The 14971-nt window shown below is 40.8% G+C and overlaps 1 protein-coding gene across 3 annotated transcripts in view; it reads left to right on the top strand.

The window, feature by feature from the left end:
- The window catches only part of SHTN1 (shootin 1), a 95293-nt gene that overhangs the window by 22941 nt on the left and 57381 nt on the right, over positions 1-14971 (top strand). For all 3 annotated transcript variants that reach the window (XM_037059675.1, XM_037059676.1, XM_037059677.1), the window contains exons 3-4: positions 2759-2819; positions 9181-9275. In XM_037059675.1, coding sequence (XP_036915570.1) covers positions 2759-2819; positions 9181-9275 — 156 coding nt within the window. The remainder of the gene's footprint in view (positions 1-2758; positions 2820-9180; positions 9276-14971) is intronic.

Consider the following 14971-nt stretch of genomic DNA (forward strand, 5'->3'; position numbering starts at 1 on the left):
TTCCTGAGACAACTGGCTGGCAGCGTCATAAAATCAAGTTTCGAACTTAAGTGTACTGCATGCACACTGCAGGATGTAACGAAGCTTATTCGAGAATCCAGATGGATTTTAGAATTTTAGAATTTTAAACACCCCCCCCAAAATACATGCAGTTAATTTGTTAAGTTGAAACTAGAAACTATATTAGACAAACTTTTTTTTTTACAGAGGATCGATTTTCACAAGAAAGCTTCAATAAAAAAATACAGTGCTCCCCCTTACATGCAGGTTTAGTTACCCACAGTCAACCAAGGCCTGCAAATAATAAATGGAAAATTTCAGAAGCAAACAAGTCCTAGCTTTTAAATTGCGTGCCATGCTGAGCAGCGCAGTGCAGTCTTCCCGTGTCCTGCTCCATCCTGCCTGGAGTGTTAGTCAGCCCTTTGTCCAGCATGTGTGCCCCGGGTATGCTACCCACACATTAGTTACTTAGTGGTTTTCTCATCCATCAGATGGGTCATCAGAGATTGTGAGATGGGGAAGTTGGGGGAAGTGCATACTACATTAATACAACTTTTATTACAGTATGTTATTATAGTTCTATATTATTGCTATTGTTGATCTCTTACGGTGCCTAATTTTTAAATTAAACGTTATCACAGGTATCAATGTATAGGAAAAAACACAATTTATATAGGGTTCATTACTATCAGCAGTTTGAGGCATCCCCTGGGGGTCTTGGTGTGTGTCCTCCATGGGTAAGGGGGGACTGCTGGGTGCCTTCTGCTTTGTGATATGGCCCCGCCTGACCCCTCTCATGGGTGGTCTAAGTCAGCATGTAGTAAATAGCTTTGCTAAGTTAGCAACTGTGTACTTGTTTCATACCCTAGAGTCAGAATGGATTTACCCGTGTGGTTTTGTAAAGTTTGAGTTCTTGAGAGACTAGAGAGGAAAACTGAACCATTTGCTTCTCAGTTTTTCCTTTCTTTTAAAAATATTTTAAAGCACAGAAAAGAGCGGAGAGTGATATAAGAAATAAGCAAAATTAACTCATTTTTGTGAAATTTGAAAATAGAAAAGAATACTGTAGAAAAAATGTTGAATATCACCTCTGTCACTCAATCATAGCTCCCTCTCCTCCCTGTTTTTTGTCATAAATTCCGTATGTGTATCCTTCTGTTTCTGTTCCTATATTTTATATATGCCACATGTATCATGAAATATTCATTTACAATGTAAGTAGATCTAATGTGTGTTAAGATATCATTTGGTGTGTTGTATTGTACAACTCTTTTTACTAAACATGGTGGTTTTGAGGTTTACCTGTGTTTATACCCAGAGCTCTAGGTCATTTTCCACTGCCGTTTTGCAGTGCATTTCATGACTATGCCATGATTTGGTATTACGACAGGTACTGAACATATTTGTGTAGATCATTTGTACACATCACTAGAGATTCTAGTAATGGAAGTAGAGCTGCTGAGTCACACGTAGGGTGTGTGCACTTTCAGTTTCGGTGGTTTATTTCCAAAGTACTTATGCCCGTTGCCACCCATCAGCAGTTGGGGGTTACCAGTTCCTGATGTCAGACTGTCTCAGGTTTTGCCAGTCTATCAGATGAGAATATTTCACTCTTTTAATTTGGGTTTTTCAAATCATCCATGGCATCATCATCATTTTTTGGCCATAGAAAGTCAAAAATATCCAAAGGCATGAAATTCTAATGTATTTATCTAGCATAGTAGGATTAAAATACAATTTAAAGTTGTGTTTTCTTCAGAGGGCCCTCTTAATACAGCATTCCTCAAAATTAAGATTTTAATGATCACTCTAATAGCTAAAATCACCTTTTAAAGTTTTATACCTTTTGGATGGAAAATCTTTCTAAAAGTGTTATACTTTCCCATTTTGTATAATTCAGGGTAAATTGAATTCAGTTCTCATAATGCACATTAGGCTTTTAAAAAATTCATTAATACCTTCAGGGCCTGTTGCAGTACTAAACTTGTCTCTATACCAGATATCCTAAAAAGTCCTCACGCTTTAATGGTTCTTTTCTGCCTTGTGTGGTCTTACCTCCAAAAGTCTTTTTTGGTGAGTCCTCTGACCTTTTAAAATGAAAAATCCGTTTATGTAGATGATACCTGCTTATTGCAGAGTATTTTATCTTCTTTCCTTTTAAATTGCTACCTTCTTTTATTTAGAACTGTAAGGATATAAGGATTTTTTGTCCCCTTGAGTAAGAGAGTGTGTGGAGCGTGAGGCAGCACATCGTCCTCCTGTCGTGGTCGCTTCATGTCGTGGTCGCTTCATGTCGTGATCACTTCCTGTCGTGGTCACTTCATGTCATGGTCACTGCCAGTTGCTCACCAGGCAGTGTTCCGGATATTTGAAAGCATCCAGTCTCGGGGAATTTGACCCTAGTGGATGAGTGGGGTATTCACTGTATTTGCCAAATACCTACTTAAAAGGGGCACACGTGTTGTCTTAGTGAATGTATTTTAACTTAAGGATGGTAAATGGGTCTGTTACTGAGGAGAGAATGAGCAGTGAGGTGACTCATTAATTATCTTAGAAGGTCCGAGGAAACTGGGCAGATCCAATGGGACCAATACCAGGCTGGGTGCACAGTACAAATACCATGTGATCAGGAATGCTTTTTCAAAGGTTCTTATTTTTTTGTTTTCTTTCATAATATTGCTGTCGTTTGTAAGTTTGCTCTTTCTTGTCTTCCGAACGTGTGATACGAACTCAGTGCTTTCATTTCTTCTCATTCCAGTGTGACAGAATCAAGCAAGAGCGAGATGAAGCTGTTAGAAAATTGGAGGAATTTCAGAAAAGTATGTATGCATTTCAGGGGATGTTGTAACACACAAAGCTGTGTGTTGGGGTTCTGTGAGTAGACGTGTCCCCGCTTTTTAGTTACTGATGCATCAGGCATGCAAGAAAGCAGGAATTGTCTTTTGTCCCCCACATACGCTGATATTACTGTCATTTTTAAAGAAATGGAATGAGCATTATTGTTTTGTGAGTGTTATTATAAAAGACAGTTTGTACTTGCTATAAGATTTGATTATGCAGAACAACGAAAAGGGAACAAAAATTACTTGTTTTCTTGACTTTTTGAGCAAAGTTGTTAGTATTTTGTAGTCTTTCTTTCCTGGTCTTTTATCTGTAATATGTGTATCTACAAAAAACATATAGTCATACTTTGCACTTAGTTTTGCAGCTTGCTTTTTTGGGTAAACAATGTGCTATGGTCATCTTTGTCAGCAGGGGTATGTCTTAGTTCTCACTGTTGCCCACAGTATTGTGTTATGTGCTAGTGCCATAATTTATCTCACTGTTTCTTCACTGATAGATGGGTTATTTCTGGGTTTTAGTTATTATAAATAATGCCATGGCAAGTGTTGTTATATACACCTTTATAGTGGTCTGCTTAGTTCCTTAATTTACAAAAAAGGAACTTCAGGTTCATAGAACATGCACAGTTTCTGAAGTTTGAATGTTTGAAATAGCCCTCTCTAAAAGTTTTCTAAACTTTTGCTGTGCGTGTTCTTTGTGATGTAAGTTTGTTGATACTCTGTCCCCAAAGATAGGACATATCTGATGACATTCAGAAGGATCACAAGGAACTGTGTCATGGGAAAAGGGCCAGACCTTAGCCGGGAAAGTGACCCACCCCCTTGGAAGCGGGGCCTTTCTGCCCTGTTCTGCAAATGCTATATTAGTCAGGCTGTTTGATTATATCATAAAGTGTTCACTTGGTAACCACACAACAACAGATTTTATTCTTGTTTAAGGTAAACAGCTATAAAAGTGAAGCATTTTTGTTAAATTTCAATAGCCACTTTATTTCACATGCCTGACTGTGATGAAGGAAATCGAAGGGGAACACTGTTGATACTACTTATCTTTGGAGGCCAATACGCTGCGACGGAAGTGTCTCCTGTTTGTGAATGTAGGAATTACAGTCGCGTAGGATCTTCTCTGTCCTCAGTGCAGCAACCACAGGATGTCCTTACACTTGTGCTGACAAGTGTCGGAGTCGCATCTGAGAGGGTGGCACATCGACGTTGTGACCAGTCACCGTGTGGAATTCCTTATTTACAGTGGATGGGCACACTGTGTGCCATGGGAGCAGTTCTAGTGGGGCTTCTTTAGTGGGGACGAAGAAAGCTTTAAGTATTTTTTAAAGAATTCTATCTGTGGTTCACAACCTTCGAACACAGGGTAGACTGTCAGCTTTGGAAGGGAGTGAGGCAGTTATATCTGCTGTGAAAAGCATGTGAGTCCAGGCGGCCCTGAGCAATGCTTGCAATAGGAAATTGCCCTGGACTCATGGGCTGTTCGAGGACTAAAGGAGATAACCCACGTGAGAAGTGCTGATGAACACAGCGCCTGGCATTACTGTTAGCGTTACGTTGGTTGCTGCTGCCACCATCGCATTTCCTGCGCTGTCCAGCGCTCTATGGCCCTCCAGTATGGAGGTCATATTGCTTGCCTTTCGGGAGTTAGTTTCTAGCCACCAGTCTCCACCTTTGGGCAGCTCTCCGGGAAAGGATCTTTCCTGCTAGGCTGAAGTTGGACTCCCCGTAATGTTTGCCTACTGGGAAGAGCATGCTTTTCCCAGCTGGTTTTGCCCAGACAGGGGTGGGCAAAAGTAAGCCTCCAGTTGTTTGTATGGAAAAAGATATGCGGGCTGTGATTATTACAATGGCTTTATTAACTCAAAAGATATTACAGCGGTAAACCTGCATCTGCCCACCGTGTAGTTTCGTGCCATTCTTGGCTCTCTCCCAGCTCCTCCTGAGCCTTTCCCCTGTATTTCTGCACACAAACCACCACATAGCAGAGCCGAGCTCCCTAGAAAGACAAGACTCCTGTGAACGTAGAAGTGGAGAAAGCCCTCAAGGTCTGCACGCCGCAACATTTGACCCTTTGCCCAGTGTGGGAACACCAGTGTTCCCATACCTGCCAGTTTTCGTGGCTGTTTTCTTACTGGGAGGAAAACCTTTCTCTGTAATCTGGTGTTGCAAAAGAACTTCTGATACATTCATCACGCACTCTTTACAGGCATCCTGGCATTGAAGCATTGCTGAGAGTTGGCTGGATGGAGAGGTGTTTCTGCTCAGGAAATAACATCATGGGTGGTGTCACCTTTAAATATGACAAATTGGAAGAGGATGTAGAAATTGGGGTCACTTAGAAATAGTTTGGCTGGGCTTTAACAGTGAGAGCTCTCGTTTGGGGTACGTTACCTAACTCCTCTGGGCCTCAGTGTTCTGAGATACGAAGTCACTGTGAAGATACCTGCCTCCCGGGAGGGCCGGGGGGGTGGGGGCAGTGGGAGAGCACATGTGAGGGGTTCAGCACACGGCCGATCCACAGGGGGGCTCGGTGAATGGTGACGGTGCTGGTTTCCTAAGCCATGCTCCGGACAGAGGACGTATTTGTAAAAAGGTGTCCACGGAGGAACTTAGCCTGACATACCTATTTTCCCAGTCACTCAGACACAGACGTGACAACCGGCTTTGTCTATGGCAGTGTGCTGAGTGCAAGAGATTCAGACATGAGCAAAACGAAGTCTCCGCTCTAATGCTCCCAGTCAGCAGAAGACCAAAACAAACAAACAAAAAACAGCAGCCCAGTTACCCTACATACAGTGCATTGCATTCTGTGATGTCAAGTGTGTGAGTGTTTTGGGGTCACTGAAAGGGAGAGACAAACTTTGCTGTTTCTACTCAACTGATAGAAGCAATAATTGGTATAATTTTAGGCCATACTTTGGCATTCTCAGAGTCATTAAAAAACTTCCATTATGGAAAATTTGAAGCTTATAAAAAATGAGAAGATAGTGTAATGACCATCTTGTACCCAGCATACAGCTTCAACAGTGACCAACTCAAGGCCAATATTCCCCTTCTACACTTCCACACACCCACCCACATGGACCCCACAGTGTTTCCAGCCATCGTATCATTTTTTTGGTAAACGTTTCGGTGTGGCTTTCTGAAATACTAGGGTTGTTAAAGACATGACTGCACTAATAGGGTCATTTTATTTAAAGCTCATCTTTTTTCTTGCTTTAAACCTTCCTGGTATCCAAGGTAGAGGTGTTTTAGATGCACTGGTCATGGCTTGTGGATATTGTGGGACATGCCCGAATTCAGGGCTATGAGAAAATCACTAAATGAACAATTAAAGGGTTTTAAAAGCATTTGTCCTTTGAAAGGTACAAATACATTTGTGTATTTCAAAAATTCTGTTTCATGTCATGTGACCCGACTTTCAGTGTTGGAAATGAGGTCATGCTTCTTTAGGATATAAATGCCCTTTGAAATACGCTCTTCCATGTTGAATCTAGGAAGTCGGTGAGTAAGGTTCTATGATACCAATTTAGCATTGGGGTAATTTTTTAAAGTACTTTATTTATTTATTTTTAGAGAGAGGGGAAGAGAGGGAGAGAAGCATCAAATGTGTGGTTGCTTCTCGCACGCCCCTAACTAGGGATCTGGCTGGAAACCCAGGCATGTGCCCCAACTGGGAATCGAACCGGTGACTCTGGTTTGCAGAACAGCACTCAGTCCACTGAGCCACACCATCCAGGGCTGGGGTAGTTAATTTTTACTAAAAACGAAAGCACAATTTTTAATTGCTACTGTTCCTACTTAGAGGAAGAAATAAAAATCTTACATGATGGGGTATTCCATATCAGAATTGGAGAAAATGTGGGCTAGCGCTACCTAGCTAGGTTTATCAAGTTAAATTATGGGGAAGCTTTTTACAAAATGTTTAGAAAATAAGTGGGTTTTTTCCTCCTTCTGCTGGGCTTAAACCTTACTACTGTGGAATCATTTTTCTTACTTTCCCATGAGCAAGAATGTTATCGAATAAAAAGTCAAATTCCTATGAAAAATGCAGAGTGTTTATGTTTTTGTTATGATAGTGGAAATACCAGATTGTGGCAGAAGGTGTCAAGTAGTTAAGGCTAAAAATTCAAAGTAATATTTGATGTTGTAAAAATTGTATAGGTTTCTTTTCTCTTTTCCTTCACATTTTTGAAGAACCTACCTTGTAAATATAGTGATAAAGTGCCAGGAATATTAGGATTTTAAGGAAATAATAGAGCCTATTATTTAAACTACAATATAAAAGGCAATTATATTGATGAAGAGCTACATGGGCTTTGTGTGTGTGAATAAACTTGGTCTGTGTTCAGCTTCTATTTGTCCTTCTGGCATAAACACATATTGTGTGTGATTCCAGTTTAATGGGGACCCGTTTGTATGCCAAGCAGCTGCATTTTAGGACCTATTGCGTGATTTCATAGCTCTCTGAAAATTGGTTCTATTCAGAACCAGAGATAGAAGAGGAGAAGGGGGGTGGCGTGGAGGGGGGAGGGGGGAGCTTCAGCACACAATCATTTCTTTTCAATTGGAGCCAGAAAGGTTGATGACAACATGACCATTGTGTTATAATGGTAAGACCACTAAGGCATCTGTACCTCTCATCAAGGCTTTCACACAACAGCAGATACAATTTAATTCACTGCTCTGTCAGCAGTGCTGATACCATTATGCCGTCTGTCTCCACAGTTATAATCACTGTCGTCTGAGAAATGCAGTTGAAATGATCTTGAGCAGTCAAAGAAACTCTCAATTAAGGCTGCCACTTCCAATGTGTCAGATTGTGTCTTATGCACTTGGTACAATTTTCACTTCCAATCCTGTTTATTTACAATGTCTACCAGTAATTACGCTTAACGTGTCATTTAGTGAGGGGGGCCCCTGCCAAGCCGATTGCTGGGTGCTGCTGTACCATTGAGTGGGAGTTTCTCGAAGTCAATGCCATCAGCAGCTTTTAGGCCCTGATGGGATGCAGTAGTAATGTTGATAATGCAAGTATCGTGCTCATCAAGTCATAATTAGATGCCACTCAAATGTGCCACTTGTAATAACAGTGTTGGTTCATGTTTTTCTCGGTGACTGCAACTACTAATTAGTTAAGTGGTTTTTGGTTGGCCTGCGTTTGCCGCAGATTATTATTACCCCTGAAAAAATGTCAAGGTTAGAGATGTTTCTGGCCATTTAGTGCTGCTTTATGAATTTGAATATTAACATAATAAGAACTTTGGACAGACTTAGGAAGTAATACATTTTTGTATTTAATTCGGAGAGAAATTTTTTCCCCTGAGTTTAATCATAATTGCAGGTTAATTAAGCTTAAATGAAGCAAAAGTAATCTCTCTTTGTGCTACGTGAGCCCAGTGCTTTTTGCCTAACTTTGCTGGCTTTCACGGTCGGGTATCCTTAATTTTCCTGTATTTTAAGCCCAACAAATGTCAATCACTATACATGTCTACAGTTAAGTAAGTTTGAGATTCTGAACATTTTCTTCTAACTGGAAATATGGGTGAAAGGAATTGGCGTTCTTCTTACTTGATTTACAAAGTTCCAAATTACTTTGTACCTTTACATCTTAATTTATATAAACCAGCCCGCCACCCCCCAAATCTGAAAAATTACTATTTTTCAAGCATTGGTAAAGTATCAGATAAAATTTACTTTTCCTAATCTTCCTGACAGTCTAGGATGCAACTTCTTAGCATCTGTTTTCATCATAAATATAGTACAAAAATCTTGCTGCTGTACTTCTTGGTCCTGAAGTTTTATTAAATAATTAAATTACTATTTTATTAAATAATAGTAAACTCCACTAATGAAGACGACTGTTGCCAAACTCACTGGCTGAGTGGCCACATTGTTGCTGCTGTTTTCTGAGATCACGATTTAGTTTTAAAAATTTCTCTTTAGCTAGTTTTCCATATTAGATCTATCCGTTACATCCTGCTAAACAAAGGACGTCATGTTTGTCACTTTTTTTTGGTGAGAGGTTCTTTTGTTTAATTTAGTGGTCGTCTATACCGCCACATAGAAAATAGACAGAAGTTTTCCTAAATAGCTTTCTTAAAATATGGGTGATGGCCATAAACGTTCTTTGTTGTGTTCTTTTTTTCTTTCTGTTTCAGATATTAGCTAAGATTTAATCAGGGAAGCCTCTGAAACACTTTTTTTCCTGATCACTAAAGGTCTGGCCTGCTGAAGAATGGAGTGTTCCTAATCATGGGATAAATGTGTGGGTTTCTGGAAGAGCTGACTAATCTCTGCATGCTGAGACGTTTTTTTCTCTCATTCCTAGTTTCTCACATGGTTATAGAGGAAGTGAATTTTATGCAGAACCATCTTGAAATTGAGAAGACTTGCCGGGAAAGTGCTGAAGCTTTGGCGACAAAGGTGAGACTCTTCCAAGTAAAGAAATCCAACCTGAGCTTTTACATTTCTACTTGCTTTTCTATACAGTGGATTCTCTCCTTGTTGGCCATTTTAGTTTTCTAGTCTGTCTTCCACTCTGATGATGAGGAAAGAGCTGTAAGGTTTCAGGACTCTGAGACATGATCATGTAAATGTCTGTCTTCGTGCAAGGATTATTTTTACTGTAAAAGGAGCTTTTGTGTGTATCTCAGCATTTGTGCTTTTTGCCTCTGAAAAACAGCCCCAGAGTAATCTGGTGAACTGGACTTTCCCAGTGTCTCAGCATTTGGTTAAAATGCTAAGCAAGTTTTCAGCTAACCTGGTGTGACAGGATAGAACAGTGGGTGTTTTATATTGGAGCCAGATGAAAAAGTGAGCCTCGAGCCTTGCAATTCAGGTGATTATTTGTGAAAGCAAAGTAAGGGCATGCGAAAGGTGACCTCTGGCGCTCGCTGATTGCTTCTAGCTGATGAATTTACCGAGTGTGTAATTTTCTATACTCTGTCTCATCAGAAGTACATTATTATTAAAGAATGTTTTTATCTCCGTCTTCTGTATTTTGGGTTGGGTAAAATGCATCTGAACCATTTCATCAGAAAATGGATTACAGCAATTTTCACCCAAATTTCATTAGTAATGCTGGTTGTTTCTTTACCCACCTCTAAAGTATTCCTTTTCATATGACTGAAATTCTACAAATCTGTCTGTTTATCTATCTATCTATTTTGTATGCATTAACACTATACTCGTTTGCACAATGACACTGCATTAGAATTCGTAAGACATGCAGTCAGAATCTAACTAAGACTATAAATATGTGTATGTAACTTCTCTTCTGTTACTCATTTAAAGAATACACAGCGATGCAGGCCATTGCTTTAAAAACAGTGATAACATGGGCACTCTCATCTCATCTCCACTCTGCTGCACATCACGAGAGTTCACTGGTCCACGGCAATGTGTGGATTCTCTTTTCACTTTCTTCATCTCTTCTTTTGGACCTCGTAGGAAAACACGTATTCCAAACCTCCTAGCAGCTCCAAATGTCATAGTGTCTAAGAATAATCTCTGTATTTCCTCCCGTTACTAGTAAGTATTCCTGTTGCAATCGTACATCTAAACCAGGGGTGTCGAACTCATTTTCGCTGGGGGCCACATCGGCCTTGCAGTTGCCTTCAAAGGGCTGACATTGTTTTAGCTCTGCATAAATGTAACTACTCTTAACTGTTAAGGAGTTGGAATTACATTCAGCTCTTTGAAGGCAACCATGAAGCTGATGTGGCCCCCAGTGACAATGAGTTTGACACCCCTGATCTTAGAGGAAGAATACCGACTACCTCTCAGGCCTGGCAAGGCTATGGAGATGGGTGGTTTGGGAGGCGGCAGATGCGGGTTTTAGTCCTGGTTATGTCATTTTAGCCATATGTGGCTTTGGGCAAGTTCCCTATGACCCATCCTGCTGCCTCGTCCGAAATGACAGGAGGGATCAGAGGTAGCCCTGGAATGAGAATGGGGTGGGCTTTTCTTTTTTCATTATGCACTTTAATCATTGGTCCATTATTTTATTTCCCTTCCCTTCTTTTAAATTTAGCAGGTAACTTTGAATAAGAGAATTCACCTCTGTGAGCTACAGTTGTCTTGTCCTACGTGTCAGGGTAGAGCAGGGTTGGTTTCTTAAGAGTGCCCTAGATGCAGCGACCCTGGGGAAGTGGACCAGGTGTGGGAGGCTGTGTGGAGAAGCTGCCAGAGGACCGTCATAGCCACCCCTGGGTGTGAATCATTGGGTGACTGATCTGTACGGTCACTGTTACCATTGTTTTGACAACAGGATCCTTATGCAGTTTATTATCTGTTCTTTAAGAAGCCTTTTTGAAAATGGGCAAATGGTTGGTTTTTGAGGCTACACTATGAACTCATGGGGATTGGAAGAGAAAAAACACCCAAAATCTACTTAGTCAAACACTGTAGATGTTCTCACTGGATGCAGTAGATGCTGCAGCTTTGAATGCACAGTTTAGAAGCTTCATCACGTGTGATCAGTAGAGTAACATGTCCTGATGTAAGTGTTGTCATTTTGAAAGTAGAGTCAGTTTTCTAAGTAGCAAAGTTTCTTGTTTTTCTGAATTTTTGCTCTCATATTAATGACAAACAGAATGTTTAATTCTTACGACACAGTTTGACCACATAATTTGTACTTTTTAAAAAAAGATTTTGTTTATCTTTAGAAGGGAAGGGAAGGAGAAAGGGAGAGAAATATCAATGTATGGTTGCCTCTTATGCGTCCCCTGCTGGGAACTGGCCTGCAACCCAGGCATGTGCCCTGACTGGGAATCAAACTGTGATCGTGTGGTTTGCAGGCCTGTGCTCAATCCATTAGGCTACACCAGCCAGGACAACTGCCTAGTTTTCTTAAAAGCAAGTATGGACACTTTGCTTTGCCAAAATGTGTAGGTTAAACTGATAAGTGTAAACCAGCTATTTAAGGCCAGATCTGTTTGTTATTTTGTATCTTTAAATGATTGTTAAACTGTGTGCCATATAAAAAACTCCATTTAAATTTGATTATTAATGATTTTGTTACCGTAGGATTATAAAAGATTCATTTTTACCTTGTGATTTAGAATGGCTCCAAAAAAAAGTAGTGTGCTATTAACTTATATAACTTGATGAGTGATAACTTCAGAGAAATAGCCAAAATTTGTGAATTTAGAGTTTTCAAAAATGCTCAGTTAGTGTGGTCATAAAATCTTATGTATATGTCTTATAATGTCTTATATTGTCTATAATGTCTTATAATGTCTATAATGTCTTATATTCCCTCTTTCAAAATATTAAAGTAGTATTTTAGAGAACACTTTTGAAACTTTTTGTCTGGCTTTTTTTTTTTTTTTGAGTTAGTAGCTTGGTTAAATAAAGTAGGTATATTATAGCTGGAGAGTAGCTGGTGGATTTTGGGGCCGGTTTGGTAGAAGCATTACACTCTTTTGAGGGCAGCGCTTCCATCTGTTAGGTTATTATGTATTACTGTGATGGGTGGCCTGGGAAGTAATGAATTCGGCATCAGTTGGAAAAACTTAGTATTTTCATGACAATCCTGGAGGAAGAAAAGTTTAAAAAAACACCTTGGTTGAAGAAAATTAGCTGATAAAAGATTTCCAAAGGAAAATTAGATGCACAAACTAAAACTTTTGTTACTCTTAGTAGCTAAGGCTTACTGAGTTTTTACTATATGTCAGTCACTGTGTTAAATACTTTTTATGTAATATCTCATCCTTTGCCTTCATGTTATGGAATGGAGACCATTTTAATCCTTAGTTTGCTGCTGAGAAAACTGACCCTGAACTATTAGGTTATTCTAGAAGCAGAGACAATTCGGTCGTAGAGCTGGTTCTTGACTCTGCTGTACTGGTTTTGTAGAAGTAAATACAAAGGCGTTGCATCACACCGCATCTGTGATTCTTACTTACTATTGGTGTACATTGGAGTCACCTGGGAAGCTCTGAAAAAGTCCTGTGCTGGGCCTCACAGCCAGAGATTTTGGTCTGGTGAGGAGGGCCCGTGCACTGGGGTTTTTTAAAAAAGCTCAATAGAGATTCCGATATGCCCAGCTGGGAACCATCATATGTTAGGGTGCAGAAGTACAAATAGTGTTTTGTTTTTTTAAACATTCATAAAAGATGGCATTGCTTGAGAATTGACAAGGATCTTTTTTTGAAAAAAGATTTTATTTTTAGAGAGAGGGGAAGGGAGGGAGAAAGAGAGGGAGCGTAACATCGATGTGAGAGAGAAACATTGATTGGTCGCCTCTCACACATGCCCCCACTGGCGATGGAATCTGCAACCTGGACCCTGCATCCCAGCATGGGCCCTGACCGGAACTGACCCGTCCACCTTTCAGTTGGTGGGACGATGCCCAAACCGCTGAGCCACACCAGTTGGGACAGAATTGATGAGGATCTCTGAGTCTCTAGTGCTATATGTGCTGTGGCATTCACGGTTCAGAGACCACTCTGCCCCCCAGTGGTGTTCACCCGAACTTTCTGTTTTAAGGGGGAGGGGTTGGGCAGTCATGGGCCTCTGCATCTTACTCCTGGTCTTCCGTGTAATCTGGGAGCTAGAAACTGGAGGGCTGGGGCATGAAGGGCTGTGTCTCAGCCCTGAAAAGACCTCACCAGGCTCCCTAAGAGGAATCCATGGAAGAATTCAGAGCCATTTCTAGGGGATTCTTCCTGATTCCCCAGCGAGGAAGCACCTCTTGCGCTCTAGAGCAGGCGACTTCGGACATACTTAGATTCAATATCATTGGGTAAGAATTCAGTCTCCCACATTGAAATGGGCTGGGCTTTCCCTGAGAGAACCCCTGAGGGGTTCTAATCATCACAAACGAAGGGCCAGAGCTACACCAGTACAAGGCTAAACTTCTCATTCCGGTGTAAGGCTTACAGTAGGCTCAAGGGCAGTGGGCTTTTCAATGACTTACGTTTCTGTTTGTATTTATTTTCAGTGTCACTTATTAAATTCAGAACTTTTTTGGTAGTGGCCCTTAGTAAAGGAAATACATTTGCATTTCTATATCTTACACTTTATACTTGAAAAATCAAGCTTGTAAATATGTTCATGTACTCAAATAAGAGAAGACTTTTTTTATTTTTTAGTCTTTAGAAGAGAAAACACCAGCAAAACTCTGTTTTTCTCCTGTGGACCTTGGGCCACGTTTAGTCCTTATGTGTGCTTTGTATGAACATTTATATAAACATAAACACGTGAGCTAAAGAAGTTGAGCAACTGAAACAAAAAAACCAACTCATTTCTATGTTAACGAATAACAAATACGTTCATGAATTTGGATTCCTTCTCTCTGCTATGAATTCAAACCCTTTATAGAGATAATGCAAACATATCCTGAACTTTCTTTTATTGGGTGTCGCTAGAACTCTCTGTACAGATAGCAACGCATCTTGAACTAGCTCGAGCCAGAGAAGAAGAAAAGGAGGGCTTTGTTACAGAGGGGTTGGTGAACCCATAGCATCTGTGAGCTAGAAGCGGTTCAGGAACGGGCCGGAGCCCTGTGGGAAACCCTAGCTCCATTGCTTTTCTCCGCTTCTCTCTCCACACCAGCTCCATTGTAGCTTTGCTAGATACAGACTGCCTTCCTCTCTTCCTCAGTTCAGTCGTGGAATGTGGCTGCCAATAGCTTCTGTACATCCAGTGGAAAGAAACTCAGCTCACTGTTCCAGCCTCCAGATCCCCAGAGAAGGGATCCACTTGGCTAAGCCTGGGTCCTGCGCCAAATCCCTGCACTAATTAGCTGTGTTTGGGGGGAGCATGACTGTCCCCACAGGAACAATGAGGAGGCGTGGCAACGTCCAGAACAGAGGGGATCTGGGCAAACAGACCTTTCAGAGGTGTGCACAGCCCAGCAACAAAGACGACATTGGCTTGAAATAAAGTGCCTTCATTAAGACAGTCAAACCAGTGTTTGGTCTAATCTGTGCTGGTGTTTTGTCGTCATTCTCCTTATACTTCTTACCAGTTGGAACCAGTGCTCTCACGTGCCGCTGGCTGTGATCCAGGCATCCGGTCTTCCTTAAAGTGATAACCTTGGTATTAAAAAGTGTAAATCAAACCTTATTTAAGGAATCTTCCCATTGTTATATCATGCTGTGAATGTTGATGGA

The sequence above is a fragment of the Sturnira hondurensis genome, unplaced genomic scaffold, assembly GCF_014824575.4.
Source record: "Sturnira hondurensis isolate 20B ecotype Veracruz unplaced genomic scaffold, ASM1482457v3 Scaffold0011253, whole genome shotgun sequence".
NCBI lineage: Eukaryota > Metazoa > Chordata > Mammalia > Chiroptera > Phyllostomidae > Sturnira > Sturnira hondurensis.